The sequence below is a fragment of the Diabrotica virgifera genome, chromosome 8, assembly GCF_917563875.1.
Source record: "Diabrotica virgifera virgifera chromosome 8, PGI_DIABVI_V3a".
Lineage (NCBI taxonomy): Eukaryota > Metazoa > Arthropoda > Insecta > Coleoptera > Chrysomelidae > Diabrotica > Diabrotica virgifera.
The window spans coordinates 13628597-13647364 of NC_065450.1; the positions used below are offsets into that span (position 1 = coordinate 13628597).

At 33.2% G+C, this 18768-nt stretch overlaps 1 protein-coding gene across 1 annotated transcript in view; it reads right to left on the minus strand.

Annotated features, from left to right (window-relative positions):
- LOC126890086 (atrial natriuretic peptide receptor 1) overlaps positions 1–18768 on the minus strand; it is a 263191-nt gene that overhangs the window by 205246 nt on the left and 39177 nt on the right. The window contains exon 3 of the mRNA XM_050658933.1: positions 10793–10949. Within this exon, the coding sequence (XP_050514890.1) occupies positions 10793–10949 (157 nt within the window). The remainder of the gene's footprint in view (positions 1–10792; positions 10950–18768) is intronic.

The window sequence follows — 18768 nt, forward strand, 5'->3', positions numbered from 1 at the left end:
GCTTACCGGTGTGGGGTCTTGATGTTTATTATGCTGTTTTATTTCGTAGATGATGCTCTGATGTGGGCTTAGGTTTTCTTCCTCCAGCACCTTCCAGTTGTGTATACATTTAGCTAGTTTCCTTGTCGAAAAGGTAACATCAATGATTGATCCGTAGTCTCCACAAACGAATGTAGGGGTATTTCCTTTGTTATGAACTATAAGGTTCTCTTCAGCTAGCCATTATGCCATTATTTCACCTCTCCTGTCGTCTCTATTCGAGCCCCATTCAACTGATTTGGCATTAAAGTCCCCTCCTACGAGTATTTCTTTTTTATGTTTTTTCATACTTGTCCTAAGTCTGTCAAGAAACTGTGTATAGGTTTGTATATCCACATTAGGCGAGATATAACAGCTGTATATCACCATGGTGCCTATTTCAATCCATGTGAAACCTTTGTCTCCACCATGCTTAAGAACTTTAGTTTGGTTGTTGATTACTTTGATGGCCGCATCCAGATTTTGTTCTACAAACCAATGGCCTGTTATAAGTTTTTTTCTGTTCGGTTCAGAGATCAGGATTATATCTACGTTTTCTTCTTCGCACTTTTTGAATAGTAGGTCAGTTCCCGCAGGACTCCTATCGATGTTTACTTGTAGCAGTTTTGTATACATTTTTGTCAAGCTTACGAAAAGACACTGTCTAGTCGGTCCCTCTTCTCCTCATTTTTTCTCTTTAATAGTTCTCTGTATTTCGGGCACCTCATGGTTTCCGCTCCATGCCCTTTTTCATTGCAGAGGTAGCAGTTCTCTTCTCCACTGCACTGTCCTCTCTTATGACCCTCTTCCCCACATCTATGGCATCTATCCTGACTCCCTTTTCTCTGGCACTCTTTTGCTATATGTCCTATCTGAAAACATTTCCTACATCTATCTAAGAGGTCGAGCTCTCTGATTCTGCATCGATTCCAGCCTTCGCCTATTCTTTTTTCTTAGTGATAAGATCCACTGCATCATGTTTCATGGTGACAAAGGCGAATTTATACCCTCTTTGGTTGGTCTTTTGTGCTAACTTAATCGTCATGTCTATTCTAGAGGTTCCTTCTATATTTAACTCCTTTGTGATAGCCTCTCTCACCTCATCTTCACTTACCGTTTCGTCTATGTCGATTAGCATAAAGGTTTTCCCCTTCTTTTTAACATCGACCTGGGCTAGGTTGGTGAGTTTGGAGTTCAAGGCGGTTGTAAAAGCCTCCCTATCTTTGTCTTCTTTACCTTTGATTTTTAGGACTATGTTTCTGCTGTTTGTCCTATTTACCTTCTCGATCGAGACCCCTTCCGTACCTATCTCCTTTTTCATACTCCTAACGATGTCTGAGTATGTACTATCTCCCTTTGGTTTAACAATTATTGTTTCCTCAAGGTTTCTTTTTCGCTTAGCAGCTTCCCATTTTGGATCATCTTGAATTATCGTAGTGGCCCTGTTCCTATCCATCAGAATATTAAAGGTAATTCCTTCCGTTCTGCCAATGTGCTCCATGATATTTCTCGTACATACACCTTCCTCTATGATGCAGACGGCCTCTCTCCCGTTACGTTCTTTGATGGCCTTACCTATTTTAGCAAGGTTCTTTCTAAGGCTATTTTTGCCCTCCATTGTCGAGAAATTTCCTATTCTAGTGGCATAAGTATACCTCTCTGTATTTTGGCCACTACTCTGTTCTTCTTCAATTATGCCGTTTAGCGTGAAGCCTCCAACCATCTCACCAGGTTTAAGTATCTCTTCTTTTACATACGTCATTATTTGCGGATTTCTCTCTCTTAATTTGTTTATGACTGCTCCATTTTTTAAGCCGTCCTCTTTGATAACGATGACTAGATTTTCTTCATCGCCCGTCAGATTACCTCTAAGACGCTTGGACTTAACGTACACCTGTTCTGGCCATGCATTATCGGCAAATTTTAGGAAGTTCTCATCATCCAAGTTTAGCTCCAGGGACCTCTCGATCTCGGAGGTAAGTCTTAACATTTGCACCTGCTGTAGACTCTCGGTCTGCGTACCAGCATCTGCCACGGTCTTCTTCTTGATTTTTCCTTCCACAGTTTGAGTTGAAGTTTGCACTAGGGATGGCGGTTTTTGACAAAACACCGGTTTTCGGTTATACCGGTTTTTTTTGCTTACGGTTTAACCTAGCAGTTATAACCGGCCAAAAAAAACCGGTTTTTGGAAAAACCGGTTTTTGGTTTTTTTAATGCAGTAGGTTATAAAGTTACACTTACAACACTTTAGTTTGCGATACTCCATTCGACTCGATATCAATATGATCAAAATTAGTACATACTATCGAAAGAACATGCATTACTTTTAACACGTTTGTATATTTGTAGAATAGGTACATTTTAACTCATTTAATACTTCCTGTATGAGTGTATCGTTTTGAAAACGTAGCGAAATTGTTGGAGATTCGTATTCGTAATCAGTAATTCGATATTCATAGTCAGAGCATTATTTTTGGTAATCAGAAAAAGTCATTCACCCACTTTCAATGTCAAGAGTTAAGTGTGAAAAATAGATGATGTTTGCGTCTAATTCAACCAGATCACTTCTTACGTAAATATTATGATTACAAATACCTTTTCAAGGAAATATTATAATAAAACTTAATAATTGTTTCTGGCTGATGTGAGATTGCACTTTCAGTTTGCTTCTGTATTTTATAAAATAAAATAAAACTTGAATTATGCTTTTGTTTGGAATAATTACTTGAGAATAATAATTATGATTGGGATTCAAAATAATACCTAACCTAATCCTAATCACCGTAAAAACCTAATAACCGGTTTTTAGTTTTAAAAGAAAAAACCGGTTATAACCGGGACAAAAAAACAACCGGTAAAACCGTTTATTTCTAAGTAAAAAACCGGTTTTAGGTTTAAACCGGTAGGTTTTTCCCATCCCTAGTTTGCACCATTTGCTTTCCGGTGGAATCCGTAGAGGCGGTGGTTTCAACTACGTCTTTTTTATTGATGGTTTCTGATTTAAACTCGTTTAGAAGTTCGTCAATGAATCCCATGTCTTTGGGTATTCTTTTTGTATAGCTATCAATTTTGATTATTGCATTCTTGATACCTTTTTTTGTGTTAGGGGTCTCTACGATTAGTGTTTTTAACACACTCGCCTCCTCCTGAATTTTATTGAGGATATCTTTTAGCATTTGATACTCTCTTTCGGCTTTTTGTATTGTTTGTGAACGATATTCTCGGCTATTGACTGGCGTATCCATTCTTTTCCTTTTGCTGGTTTGCTCTTCAGTTTTACTGCGCTCGCCTTCGTTTCCGTGCTCAGTACCTAGGTCTATGTAGTCTGGGAGCGAGTTACACCTCATTCTTTGAGGGGAGTGCGCTATCTTTGAGCTTCTCGTAAAAGCATCCTTTACCGGAGTGTTCTCCCCAGCACTGCTTGTGAACAGTTGGTCCTTGACTACTTCGTTTCCGCTGTTTAAGTTTTGGGCAGCGTCTTTGTTCCTGTGTTCCTCATGCTTGATCCCCCCGTCGTCCCCATTTTTTTCTGGTTTTTCCATGTACGTTCCCACGAGTAGCTAGGGAAATTTTCGGTCCGCCAGCGCAGAGCCCCGCTTGCGCTGGTAGGGCTATCATTCCTCCGGGTCGCCCGGTACGGAGGTTATCGCTGTCGACCGCTTCTTTGTCACCCCAGGGCCATGCATCTCCTCGGCGCGACGCCTCCTTGAGATTAGGGGACACGGTAACCACCCTCCTCGATATAACCCTGAGGTCATATAAAGGAGGGCGGCTGGTGTCACGACACAGCCGTCTCCCCTGTGCCGTGTGTGTTTGCGATCGGATGAACCTTTAGTCGGCAACGCTCTTATTTCCGGTTACCGCTTCCAGACATCTCGATCTGCGCGCAAGAAATGACATCCCCCTTAAATGACTGGGATAAGGATGCGCATTTCTTGCTCTCCTTTAGTCGCCTTTTACGACAGGCCGGAGAGACCGAGGGTGTATTCTTCAGTGGTAGCCCGCACCCACACGGGGAAGTAGTAGTAGTAGTAGTAGTAGTAGTAGTAGTAGTAGTAGTAGTAGTAGTAGTAGTAGTAGTAGTAGTAGTAGTAGTAGTAGTAGTAGTAGTAGTAGTAGTAGTAGTAGTAGTAGTAGTAGTAGTAGTAGTAGTAGTAGTAGTAGTAGTAGTAGTAGTAGTAGTAGTAGTAGTAGTAGTAGTAGTAGTAGTAGTAGTAGTAGTAGTAGTAGTAGTAGTAGTAGTAGTAGTAGTAGTAATACCTAGTAGTAGTAGTAGTAGTAGTAGTAGTAAACATTTTTGAAAAGTAAATAAAATACATGTAATCATAATCATATTATAGTGCGGTCACTGAAGGTGAATATGAGCTATTACCTCCGATTTCGTTGAACCTCCATCGATTTGCACGAAAATTGTTGAGTGGTTAGAGGATATCTCAAGGAACAAAGGTGACATGGTGCCAACTTGCGCTTTTACCCTGGGGGTGGATGCCACCCCTCCTCGGGGGTAAAAATTATTTTATAAAAAATAACCCACAGTTCGATAGAGCGACAAATTATAAGCAAAATGTGTTATATAAAGTTATTAAAATAAATCAAAACTTTTTGAGTTATTAAAGATCAAAAATTTTAATTTTTCGTGAGAAAAATGCATGTTTTTAACCGATTTTTCATAAATAACTCAAAAACTATAAGTTTTTACAAAAAAGTTATTATTGTCAAAATTGAGGCTAATAAAAAATACAATAAATTTCTTACTAGAAAAACCTTTCAATGTTAACTGAAAGTGAGTTATAGGTAATTGAATGTATATTTCTTTCTTCGAGTACCCAAATTAAGTATTCAAGCTTAAATACCGGGAAAATGATGCATTTTATAACATAAACTTATTAAACATTTGTCAAAGCTCATTGAAATATCTATCAAATAAGTGCTCGAACAAGTTGATAGCATTAAAGTTTATGCACCAAAATGTTTCAAAATGTATCTTTTAAAAAATTTTCTAAAAAATGTTATTGTTTTTTTGTAAATAACTCCGTTAAATTTTAAAGTAGCAAGTTTATCTAATAACTGGTTAAAATTCTATTCCAAGAGCTATTAAGAAACGTCGAAATAGTCATTTATACCTCTTACTTTTTTAAAAATATAAATAAAATAATATAATAAATAATGTTTATTCAGAGAAAAGATACAATACATACAATGGTAATACATTAAAATCATTATAATTCCCTATAAATAAACACAAAAATACCACTTGAAGCAGAATGCTTGTGCAGTGGTCAATTTGGTTCATTATGTAACAAAAATATCCTGAGTAGGTACACACTATCTTTTCACAGGCAATACAATAATATAATATCTATTACTTAATAATAAGAGAACAAAGAAAAAGCAAAAAAAAAATATTCAAAAAACATTGTTTTTTGAATACTTAAATAATTAAAGAAAATAATTATATTTCAAAATCTGGAAAAAATTTAAAAATACAGCATCCCTACGATGTATTTATCAAAAAATAACAGCAACAAATGAGAAAAAAAAAACACAATTAAGTACAACAACTATGAGTCCAATATTCAAACACTTGTTTTATTTTCTAACTTCAATTAATTCATGTATTACTGAAAGAGGCGTATCTATAATATATTTCTTTAATTTATTTTTAAATTGTTTTATGTTCTTGACATTCTGAACATTTATGGGTAAAACGTTAAAGGACCTAGGTCCTAGGTAAGTGAAACAACGCTGTCCAATTGTTTTTTCACTTTTAGGGGGTATCGCTTTATTCCTGTTTCTGGTGGAGTATTCATGCAAGGGAAACTGTAGTGTTTGTTTATTTTTATATTGATATACAGTAACCGCTTTAAAATAAAGCTGCCTAATATCAAAAATATTAGTTTCCTTGTATAATAATTCAGTGGAGTAAAGCTTGGGCTTGCGATAAATTGATTTTAAAATTTTTCTTTGGACGACATTTAGTTGTTCCAAATGATTGCCATACGCCCCGCCCCACCCAAGAATCCCATAGCATAATCTAGATTCTACTAAGGCAAAGTACATAGTTTTTAAAAGGCGCTGTTCTAAAATATTGCTTAAGTATTTAAATTTATAGAGTAAACTTCGAAGGTTTTTAGTCACATTCGCAATATGTAGGTTCCATTTTAAATGACTATCAATTGTAATTCCCAAATACTTTACAGAATGAGCAGACAGAATATGTTGATCCTTATATCCTTCATTGGATATTATTAGTGTTTCGTAGTTAGGCAGACTTGTTTTGTAAGATCCAAAAGGCAAAAAGAAAGTTTTTGTGAAGTTAACAGTTAGTTGTTTGTGTGCAAACCAATCAAAACAATTTTTTAAATCTTCTTCAGCCAATAATTTTAGATTCTCCCAATTATCTGCAGTATACAGTACAGCTGTGTCATCTGCATAACTAATAATTTTACCTTTTAATTTCATTGACAATAAATTATTAACATAAATTATAAACAACAATGGACCAAGAATCGTTCCTTGCGGAACACCGTACTTCACCACATTTCTCTCACTCATACTTTCATTTATTTTTACCCTTTGTACCCTATTATCTAGATAACTTTCAAAAAATCTTAATACGTTGCCTCTGAAACCTACATCAGCCAAAGTTTCCAAGAGTTGCTTATGGCTTACTGTGTCGAAAGCTTTAGCCAAGTCTAAAAATACACATAATGTGGGCTTACCTCTATCAACTGAATCATAAATGCAACCCATTAGTGAAGCAATTGCATCATCTGTACCTCTGCCTTCAACAAAGCCAAATTGATTATTAGATATGATTTTATGTAGGTCTAAAAATTTTAGCATCCGAGTTTTAATCGCTTTTTCCATAATTTTTGCAAGGCTTGAGATTAGTGAAATTGGGCGGTAATTTTGGCTTAAATCCTTATTTCCTGATTTATATACAGGTTTGATAATTGCGTCTTTAAATTCTGTTGGACATTTTCCATTTTCTATAATTTTATTTAATAAATATGTTAAAGGGGATACAATTTCTCCTGAAACTTCTTTTAATATTTCTGCCTTTAATAAATCAGGTCCGGGAGCTTTATTCAACTTAAGGGATTGAATAATCGCTATAACTTCACTTTCAGCTATTGGATCAAAAAAAGCACTTTGAGCGACTGAGATTCTATTCGGACTATTGGATGGCGGTTTTTTTATATTGTTAGCCAGTTTTTCACCAATAGCTGAAAAATAATTATTGAAGGTATTAGCGATATCCAAATCAGAGTTCATAATCCGGTCACCCTCTACTAACTGTTTAACGCCTACAGAATTTACCTCAGTTTGGGTCAGTTCACGAATAACCTTCCACGTATTTCTACTATCGGGTTTGTTAGTAATTACGTTTTTGAAATATTCTGCCTTAGTATTTTTTATTAAATTTGTCAAAAAATTTTTGTAATTTTTGTATTCTTGTTTAAGAATTTCATTATGTGGATTTTGGATCATTTTTTTATATAATTTATTTTTTGTGTCTATTGATTTTATTATGCCAGACGTTATCCATTTTTTCCGTTTAACTTCGTTCCGTTTTATTTTTTTTTCATAAGTAGATTCTTTTATTTTCTTTTGAAGAGTTGTTACAATTTTAGTTGCAATATCTTGTACGTCACGTAAAAGGAAAATTTCGCTCCAATCATACTTTCTTAGTATTTCTCTTAATGTGTTATAATTAATGTAACTATTTTTAAATTTATTAATATTTTTTTTACAAATAATGTTCATGTTAATGTTTAGTTCTCCTATTGTACAGAAGTGATCGGTAGTTAAAGATGTAATAATGAAAGGAGAGCAAATATCTTCAATAGACTCTTTAGTGGATTTAACAAACATATGATCTATACAGCTACCTCCCGATTTATTTGGTCTCGTTATTTTGTTTATTAATGAATGAAAATTATATTCGGACAGTAAATTTAAATAAGTATTAGCGATTTCATCGTCTGCAAGTATGTCAATATTAATATCGCCAACAATAATGTTATATGTGATTGGTTCTGCTTTTATTATATTTAAATAACTTTCTAAGGCTACAATAAACGCACTTTCTGAGGTTGCAGGCGAACGGTATATTGCTGTAATAAGTATCATTATGTTATTGAGTTTAATTTTTAATTTTAAGAATTTAAAAATGTTAACCTCTACTATTTCCACCTCGTAGTCAAGGTTATTTTTTATGAATATTATCACACCGTCATTTTGATTGAAATTACCCTCGTTATAATGGATATTATATCCATCCAATTTAAAAATATCTATACATGCCACTTGTCTGGTCTCAGTTAATACAAAACAATCAATATCATTTTCTATTTGTTGTGTGTAAATATTAAACTCATCAAAATTTTTAATAATGGACCTAATATTTTGGTGCAAAATACGAAAAGAGTAGTTCTTATTGGAACACAAATTATATTCGTTTATGGAGTCAACTACTTTTGTATCAATAGGAGTGTAATTAATGTATTCCAGAAACGAATTCATGTTACAATAATTAATATAGCGTACCAGTATTAATGATTATTAAATTAAAAATATTCTAGAAAACAAAAAAAGATGAAAAAAAAACTATAAGTACAATATACAGTAAAAAAAAGTTAATTTTTTGAAGATGCTGCTCTAGTGGGGTAACGATTTGTTTTTCTGGTTTCATCCAATAATGTGTCGGTTACTTCAGCAGTCTTGTTAGTAGTAGTAATAGACAGTTTTTCCAGTGTTAAAGATTGACCATCAACTATAAGCCTATTTCCTCTCAACTTCACCGTTTTACCTGACGACCTGAGTTCAGATTGGTATTTTAATAATTCCTTTCTTACTGCTTGTTGAGATGGGGATAGATCTTCGGCGATGAACACCGTTGTACCTTTTAGAAGCTTGCACTTTTTTAGAACACTAATTTTTGCTGAATATGTTGCGAATTCTACCAGTACTGATTTATTTGTTGGATTTTTACCAAAGACATTGAAACCACTGATATCTGAATTTACTAAACTTATATCCAGTCTCTGATTCAACTCTTGGATGATATCCTCAAGAAGTGTTGACTTTTGTACATTTAAGCCGAAAATAACAATATTATTTTTTCTTAGTTTATTTTCAATTCGTTCAATTTGATTTTTTAGTTCTACATTTTCAGTTTCCAGTCTTTTAACTCTAATAGTTTGTTTTTCTTTCTCAACTTTCAGTTCATCAATGTCTTTTTTTAAGAAGGCTACTTCCTCCTTAAGACTAGATATGAAATATTCAGATAATCTCTTGTTCTCTTCCTTAATAAACTCTTTTAATTTCGTAAATTCACGATCTTGACTATCAGGCATATTTTTATTGTATTTTATTAATTTTACGTGTATGGAACGCTTTATACTATACTTAATTTTTGTCAATAACGCACAAAAAACCAGAGCGATATCTTTTTAAAATTTATGGTTTTAGGTTAGTTTTGTCTTGTTTATTTGTATGCAATTATTTTCTACGTCTTTAAAACAGAAAACTTAGTAATCCCAGGTGATGAATGGTAAATACATTGATAGTTGTGAAACTCACCTCCCAATTTGTTTCACTATTTCTTGCATAAAAGTGGTTTTAAAGACGGAACACTTTATAATGACTTTTACTTAATCGAACCACACACACCTATAATAAAAGGTTAAATGGCCCCGGTTACATGGTTCTCGCAGCAAAATTAAAATTTTAAACGTTTCTATCTCGGTTATTTTTTACTCTAGGAAAATAGTAAAATAGGTAAAGTATTTGTTACAGAAAAAGATAAAATTTAGTTATTTATTATTTTTTACGTATATTGAGTATGTTTGGAGTTATTATCAAAAGAAAATGAAATATACGATAATTCTAAAAATTCTGACTTTTTTAAATTATACCTTTTTTTCAAAAATATGCATTCTAAACCGGTCAAATTTGTTGAAATAATTAACTATGATAACATTAAGAAATTCTTGTGAGGATTACTACAAATTTTAATTTTTGCGGAAATGGCGTATGTTTAGTTTTTAACTTTTTCCTAAAAAAATCGAAAGGGTTCTCTTATTTTCATCATAACTTGCTTAATTTTGATGCTATTAACTTCTACTGAAGCTCATTTGATAGGTATTCTGAAGTACTTTGACAAGTGCTTAACAAGTATATTCTATAAAATGCATCGTTTTCCTGTTATCTAAGCTTGAATACTTAGATTTGAGTACTCGTCGAAAAAAATATACATTCAATTACCCATAACTCACTTTAAAATAACATTAGTTTAGTTCTTTAAGTAGGGAGTGTATTAAATTTTTTATTATCTTTAATTTTGGTAATAATAGCTTTTTTACAAAAGCTTATAGTTTTTGAGTAATACGTGAAAAACAGCTTTAAAACAAGCATTTTAAAAAAATAATAAAATCTTTGATATTTGATAACTCAAAAAGTATTGATTTATGTTAATAACTTTATATAAAAAATCTTGCTTAGAAGTTGCCCCTCTATCGATTGCTGGTATTATTTTTAATAAAAAAATTTCACCCCGAGAAGGGGTGGCATTGGTGGCAACCACCCCCAGGGTAAAAGCGCAAGTTAACATCATGTCACCTTTGTTCCTTGAAGTATCTTCTAACTACTTACCAATTTTCATGAAAATCGATGAAGGTTCAACGAAATCGGAGGTGAAAACCTTCAGTGACTCCACTATTACACAAATATTGTTTATTAAATTAATATTTAAATCAGAAGTACTTACCAACAGTGAGAGAAAATAAATCTGATCTATCAAGTATGATTGCTATATGTCTCCATTCAAATTGCTTAAATATGCTTTCGAATACTTTCTTTAGCCGACATTGACAGTAGGACATTCTTGTTAAAGTAGAGTATTTGCTTTTATCGTTTAAAATGCCCTGTAATAGTAATCGCAGTTAAAATAGATATACCAATTATAGACTAAGAGCCGCTATAGGTGAAAATTCTTAATCATTTTAGGCACGACGGGACCCTATAACTTAAATAGTAGAAGCTAAAAGAAAACGTTTGAGCACTGTGCCGTCACTTTTCAGTGGCACATGCGTCTACAGTGGCGCATCAAACTTTCCACTTATGGACGGGATACATAAATTAAAAAATACCCTCCCTCATTACCAGAATTTAATTTTATTCATTTTTTTAAGTTTTATGTGATTAAGACATAAGATTCATCGTAATTTTAACCCACCACCCCCTTCTCCCTGCCCCCACCATCAAAAACTTTATTTTTCGATTTTATTTTTTTTTGGTGGGATGCAATCAATTTTAAAATTTCAAAAAATTTAGATGCATAGTTAAGGCTTTTATAAAACACTGCTATTTTTTATAGACCTGTAGGTTGAATGTACATAACCTCAAAAAAATTTTAAAATTTTTTTTTTGAATAAAAGTATATAACTTTTTTTTGGGGATAGCTGCAGATCTAATTTTTTCTTAGTCTTGTGTATTTTATCAAACACTATATTTTTAATTTTTTTCAGATTTTTCTGTAACGTTAGTCACCTTCAAAAATCCAAAAAACTGTTTTTTAAGGGGGTTTTGGGGGGTTTGAACGTGTTTTTCTGATTTTTAAATATTCTAAAGAACTCAGTTACTTCAAGTTACATATAACCTATAAAAACAAAATTGATTTGATATATTATGAAGTCTATAAAATAGGGAAAATCCCCCAAAACCCCCCAAAAAAGAGTTTTTCGGATTTTTGAAGGTGGGGAGACTTACGGAAAAATCTGAAAAAAATTAGAAATATAGTGTTTGATAAAACACATAAGATTAAGAAAAAATTAGACCTGCAGCTATTCCTCAAAAAAAGTTATAGGCTTTTTTGAAAAAAAAATCTCTTTTAATTTTTTGAGGTTATGTACACTCTACCTATGGGTCTATAAAAAATAGGCATGTTTTATAAAAGCCTCAACTATGCGTGTGAATTTTTTGAAATTTTAAAATTTATTGCATCCCACCAAAAAAAAAAATAAAAACGAAAAATGAAGTTTTTGATGGTGGGGGCAGGGGGAAGGGGGTGGTGGGTTAAAATCACGATGAATCCTATGTGTTAATCACACAGAACTTAAAAAAATAAAAAAAAATAATTCTGTTAGTAAGTTCTGTTAACTTTTAATTTATTTATCCCGTCCATAAGTGGAAAGTTTGATGCGCCACTGTCGACGCATGTGCCACTGAAAAGTGACGGCACAGTGTTCAAACGTTTTCTTTTAGATTCTACTATTTAAGTTATAGGGTCCCATCGTGCCTAAAATGATTAAGAAACTGCACCTATAGCGGCTCTTAGTCTATTAGTAAGGTATAAAATATTTTATGCCAATGAAAAGCTGGCAAGTTCCATAAATATGAAAGATCTATGTGTTGATGTAAATGCTGAATAATTGTTGTGTGTGGTTAATCTACAATATCGGTTCTGACCAGTTCCAGGTTTGCATTTACTTCAGTCGAGTCCAGCGGCGACTCGTGACCTAAAAAAGTGGTGAAGATGAGGAAAGTCTGCTGTACCCAAAAGAAATTTCGGTATACTTATACCTATGACGGGCCCAAATCTCATTAAAAATTCTTTAAAAAATGTTTACACTTTAGGGCCCTAATAATTTGAAAACTTTTTTATGGCACTTATATTAGAGATGAGGATGAAGAGATAATTAAGCAAAAAAGCAGTATGTATTAGATAGATTAATAAAACTGACTTGATTAATTTTTATAAATCAAGTCGAGTCTTCGATCGTTTATGGAAGCAAATCTATCAATGATAACCTCGTAGAAAGGATGCTTGTGCATAAGTTTATTTAGCAGTTCTCTATGAGCGCGATAATAGTCAAACTAAAAATTTTTATCCTTTTTAAGCACGAAAAACTTCTTTCTACAGATACGGTATTCGATGGAATTGTCAGAATTAAACAAAACAAATTATAGTCTTCTGTGACAATGTCTTTAATTGGTTGTAATTTTATAACCAATTCTTTCAAATTACCATTTTTTAAATTTCCGTCAGCATAAAAAAGGCAGAGCTCTTTTTTAAGTCTTTGAATTTTAGTAAATGTTTTGCCAAAAACTCAAAATAAATTTTGAACAGCGTCGGAAGGAATGATCAAACTGTATGACCCAAACTTTGTTGTATCTGCTAAGCTTACGAATTTTAATTCATCACAATCCTGAAAATGTACATCCATTTCCATTAAAATATATATGATCATATATTAAATAAAAAAATAATTAATGCTCTGTATTGGGTAGAATTTGCATTCGTGCTCATACCATCATCACACCTAGATCTTTTCAAACTATTAATGACGGTCATTGTGCTTGCTTTGTCAAAAATAGAATTAAAAAATTATTCGCTTCTTTTATCACGTATTAATTGACGAGTCCTATTTATCTAGTTAAACAAAAATTAATATCTAGGGACGTTTTTTTAAGAACGTCATATAAAATATCTGTTATAATATGAAAAATGTCGCTAAAAACTGTTGCTAAAAATGTAAACTCAAAATCATTTAAATCTCCTAAAAAGCCTTTAGCCAGCTGAACTGATTTGCGGTCTTCGATCTTCCGAAAGAAACGAATACTGCCCATCATAGCATGCGTCCAACTAAAATTTTACTAGGTGAATACGGCGGATTTATTTTTAAATTCATCTGCACTTGCTAATCTGGGTACTACCAGTGCCGATATCATGACGGCACATTGCCATGACAACCGTTGACGCTAGTGCAGCTGAGAAACGAAATTTCATCCACGTCTTCGTCTAAACTTTGCTCGAGTCATATAGAAGTCAAATGACACAGGTCAGGATCTGACCGTCAAGGACCTGCAGCTTTAATTTTTGGATTAATTTAGAAAGAGTAGGTTTATAATTAATTTCAGTATTTATATATAATAATGCTACTTATATTTTTTATTTTTTTGTTTCAATTTAATTATATTTTGGGTGAAGCTCACCTTCACCTACTTCACCTGACCCGCCGCCGCTGGTCGAGTCACTTCAGTTCGCATTTTAGGCCTGGCTGCCACTGGCTTGTAAGTTAAGGTTCCCGTTTCTCTATTACCAGAGAACGGCAGTTCTCGCCAGTGGCGCACACCCACACCACCCTACACGCGAAACTATATATACACGAAATTTTCGATTTTCTAAATCTGACGGAATTAAAAAGTGTACCAACTCCCATCTTAAAGTTCAGGAAAAGACTCACCCATTCATATATCATCCATCCATTTTGTTCCAAGGGTGTGGATTTTACGGGCAGACTGCAATTGCGCGCAGCGGTCAGGGTTCTCAACAGGGTATGGTGCAATTGCGCGCACGTCTTTAAAAAGGTATGCTGTGATTGCGCACAAAGTCGTAAATTATAGTAAACGGAAGTTTTATTTACTTCTTATTCGTTTTGAACGGAAATTTTGCTAATTTTAAAAAATTAAGATAATAACAAGTGAATACTACATTGAAATAGTTGTGATAAAAAAAACTAAATAGTGTTTCTTTTATAATTAATATTTATTGTAATAAATAATGTACATATGTAGACAATTAATATTTTTAATTTTTTTTTGTAAATGTAAGCTATTTAATTGCACATAACATCCTACTTGAACATTTTTTAATTCATTTAAAAATACAAAAATATTAGGATGCGGAGAATAAAATCTTTTGTTAAAATGGCTATTAAAAGATTCACAGGCGTTGGTAGTCCGTTCTCGACTTGGGCTACATGAAGCCCACATCTCTGGAGGAAATCTTGCCGATTCAGAAATGTAATTCTCCGTTAAATAATATTTATTTTATTTGTGATAAAAAAATAACCAATGTAATGTAAATGTATTAGGTTTAGGTACTTGAAAGAATGAATAAAATAACATAGGTATATCTATGAACTCTTTATTAGACGAGGATACCCTATTATAATATTGATTAATTAACTAAAAAATTAATATATTATATATATGATATATTATAAAGTACAATTTTCAAAGGAGGAAGACCTAACCCTTCGGTCCAAACCTAACTTTCGGGTATTAGAGTGTAGAGTACCCCAGGAGGTATTTGACCGCAGCGCGCAATCACAATATACCGTTTTGTTTACCTGCCTTAATCCTTCCGTTGCGCGCAATCACAGCAACCCTCTTAGAGGTAAATTTCAGTACCCCAGGAGGTATTTGACCGCTGCGCGCAATCACAACCCACCCGATTTTACGGCCTTTTCTATTTAGGGCCTGTTTTTTGTTCTCGTTCCCAAAACTCCCAAAAATCTTCAGAAATTTAAGTCTGACCTCTGCGGCTTCTAATAGTACTAATCATTTCCTTTCCAACGAATGTCTAATTTTGAAAATCGGTTATACCATTCAAAAGTTACCGAGCTCAGAAATATGACTCAATTTTGATTTAAAAAAGGGAAAATGTTTGTGGATATATGTATGTCTATGTATGTGGCTGGAAAAGTTAAACCGATCTGAATTTTTTTTCTGTGTTTGAAGAGGGGGTCAGGGCCGATTCAGAACCGGTGTAGTTTGTGACTTTTGACCACCCATAACCTAGCTATAGGACTTGGTAGGTACAAAATGGCGTATTTTTGGGGGTATAATATACCTTCGGTTCAAGAAGAGACAGGAGAACCACAAATACACCAAATCAATAGTGTTGAGTTAAGCTTTCAAATGGTGTCTAAGCCGTCAAGATCAGACATACATACGGCTCAGTATCGCCGAAAAACTGAAAAGCTAAGCTTTGATCATTTTGGTTTTTCGACAATTACTCAAAATTTCAACCTACGAATTGCGCCAATAACTGAGCGTTTGTAGAAGGACTCTAGACGAATCTGACGGTGTATACCTCATATCCTGGAAAATTCGAATTTTTAAGTTATAGGCTTCATAAATATGATCAAAACTATTTCCTATGGTAATAACGGTTTTTCAAGCTCAATAATCCCTGTAATAGCTTCAGTTTTTATACTTAACCTTAGGTCTAAGATGCATCAAATACTACTTGTCAATATGTTTTAAACTCATGTTTAGTGATCAAAATCGCGAGTTCATTAACCGGCCATCCCAATAATTTTTTGCAATCTACAGTAGAGCGTCGATTATCCGAACTAATTGGGGGACATGGGTGTTCGGAAAACCGATTTGTTCGGATAATCGAACTATATTGATATAGTCATACATATTAATTTATATACCTACATAATTATTTATATCTTGATAATGACAAATAGCAATTAAACAAAAAAGTGCAGTCTTTGCAACAACATATTTTTGGATACAATATTGAAGAAAATTGAAGATATTTTAAGCGTTAATTACTAACGCTTTCACTAGTAACTACTGTATTTCAAATAGAAAAAAATCTAGTGTACATTCGATGGACACTAGATCATTTGGCAGATAATGCGACAAAGGCGACCATTTATAAAGCTTAACGTGTAATCGAGAAAAATTGAATTCAACTTCATACATTTAATTTATAAAAAAAACTTTGAGTAACTCCTGATACAAGGATAAAAAACCGCTAAACGCCGTAAAAGTGAGTGGCACATACAATATTCCAGCTACAAAAGATCTGATATGAATATTGCGTGGCGCGAAGATGTATTTTCATTTTGATACAAAATAAAATTTTAGTTTTATTTTAAAAGATTTTTCCATATTATTTGCTAAATTTGAAGTAAACGCGACACAAAATAGTTTCAAAATTCAAACTGTATCAAAGTTACTCTTTTGTGGCGCGTTTTACTTCAAATTTAGCATATGGAAAAATCTTTTAAAATAAAACTAAAATTTTATTTTGCATCAAAATGAAAATACATTTTCGCGCCACGTAACATTCATATCAGATCTTTTGTAGCTGGAATATTGTATGCGCCACTCATTTTTACGGCGTTTAGCGGTTTTTTTATTCTTGTAAATGATATACCATAGACATGAAAGGTGTCACAATGAACCATGAACCGCAACATTAGGAAACTCATCAACAAAATCTTCAAAACCATCTCGGTTGGGGTAAACCCATTCTCCGTTGTTATAATTCTTTGACCATTTCTAAAATACGTAGAGGGAAGATTGCTATTTCGAGCGTAGATCGCTTTTGTTCATCCGTGAAAACTATTTTTAATAATAATTTTTTTACTAAAATTTGAAAAGGTAAAGTTAACGTAAACTGACAATTATATCTGAACATAATCAGAGTTAGTCTTTGACGTCGAGTCTTATTAACCCGCCAGTGGTCGCTATAATATGAGATTTTCTCTCACGGTTTCAGAAAATTGCGCACAACTTTTTTTCTGGGAAATTATAAGCGCTGTAGTTCCTTCTGGTCTCCTAACTATCCTCCCTTGACAATCTAATAGACTCGTTTGCTTAGATAGTGACTTAGTTTACTTAGTATCACCATATTATTGTTGAGTCAGTGCGCTTCATGTGAGAGATTCTCTCATCAAGCGACCACCGGCGCGGCGTCACCAACTGTGTATAAAAATTAATTTTATTTTTCCCCTTAAAACCTAAAATAATATCTTCTTATGATGTAATAAAAGGCGCCGTGGATGTGGACAATGATATGAAAATCCTATATTCTGTTTCACGGGTTAGTTGTAGATGGTCACTTACCATATATTTTTCAATATTAAATATTGGCTGCATCAATAGTCACATTTTATATAAATATAATAATAATAAAACAGAAAAACGTCGTGTCTTTTTAAAGCAAATTTAAAAACGCTGGACGGAAGGGCCGCCCGAGAACTTTATCGTACCGATCTATTATCGTTATTGTACTAGATACTGGCATTCTATAAAAATAACAAAGTTAGTCGTTATTTTGATATTTTAGAAACACCTTGTATACTTGAAAATATTTTATGGTTCTACGCATCATTAATTCCCGCATTTGAGAAAATGTTCGGGGACACACTATAGATTATTGCATAAATCAATAGAATATTAGTCATACTTTCATTTCAAATTAGTCCATTTTTCTGAGAAATTAATAGTTTACAATATTTGCATTTTACTGCATGGATTGTAATGAAATTTTGAGAGTAGCCCAAAGCCCAATCTCCTAATTCAAAGTCCATATACTATGGCGCTTTTATCATGGGGGCGGTTCTCACCACTTCTCGGGGATAGAACATTTTTATTTTCGAATTGCATGGCGCAAAAGGAAGAATTTTAAGAAAGTTTAAAAATGCGCTCTATAATTTGATCTTATTTTTTTCACCCGTCCAACTTTTTGAAAGTAGAAATAACACTATATTAAGAGGTATTGCAAAAGAAAAACAATACATTTAAATTCTGGTGAATGAGGGGTTAAATGTATGTACTTCTCATTTTTCCTTAAAGTACATTAGTCATATTTTTTGCACCATATCTCGCTTAGTTTGAATGTAACCGACATTTAACGGTGCTCGTTTTAAAGGCCTTTTCAAACACTACAAAAGCATGAGCACTTTGAGCATGCACCAAAAAACAAACTCATTTTACCTACCATATCTCTTTTTGTATTATAAATAGAAAATTTACGAAGGAACGAATCTCTTTGTTATTTATAATTAAAAAAAAATTTTATATAGTGTTTTTAGTTTGATGCATAGTTTTTAAGGTATTCACAAAAAACCGTCCGAAAACGTGTCATTTTTAAATGAAAATGGCCAATTTTCAACTACGCATAACTCAAAAAGTATTGAGTTCTCAAAAAAA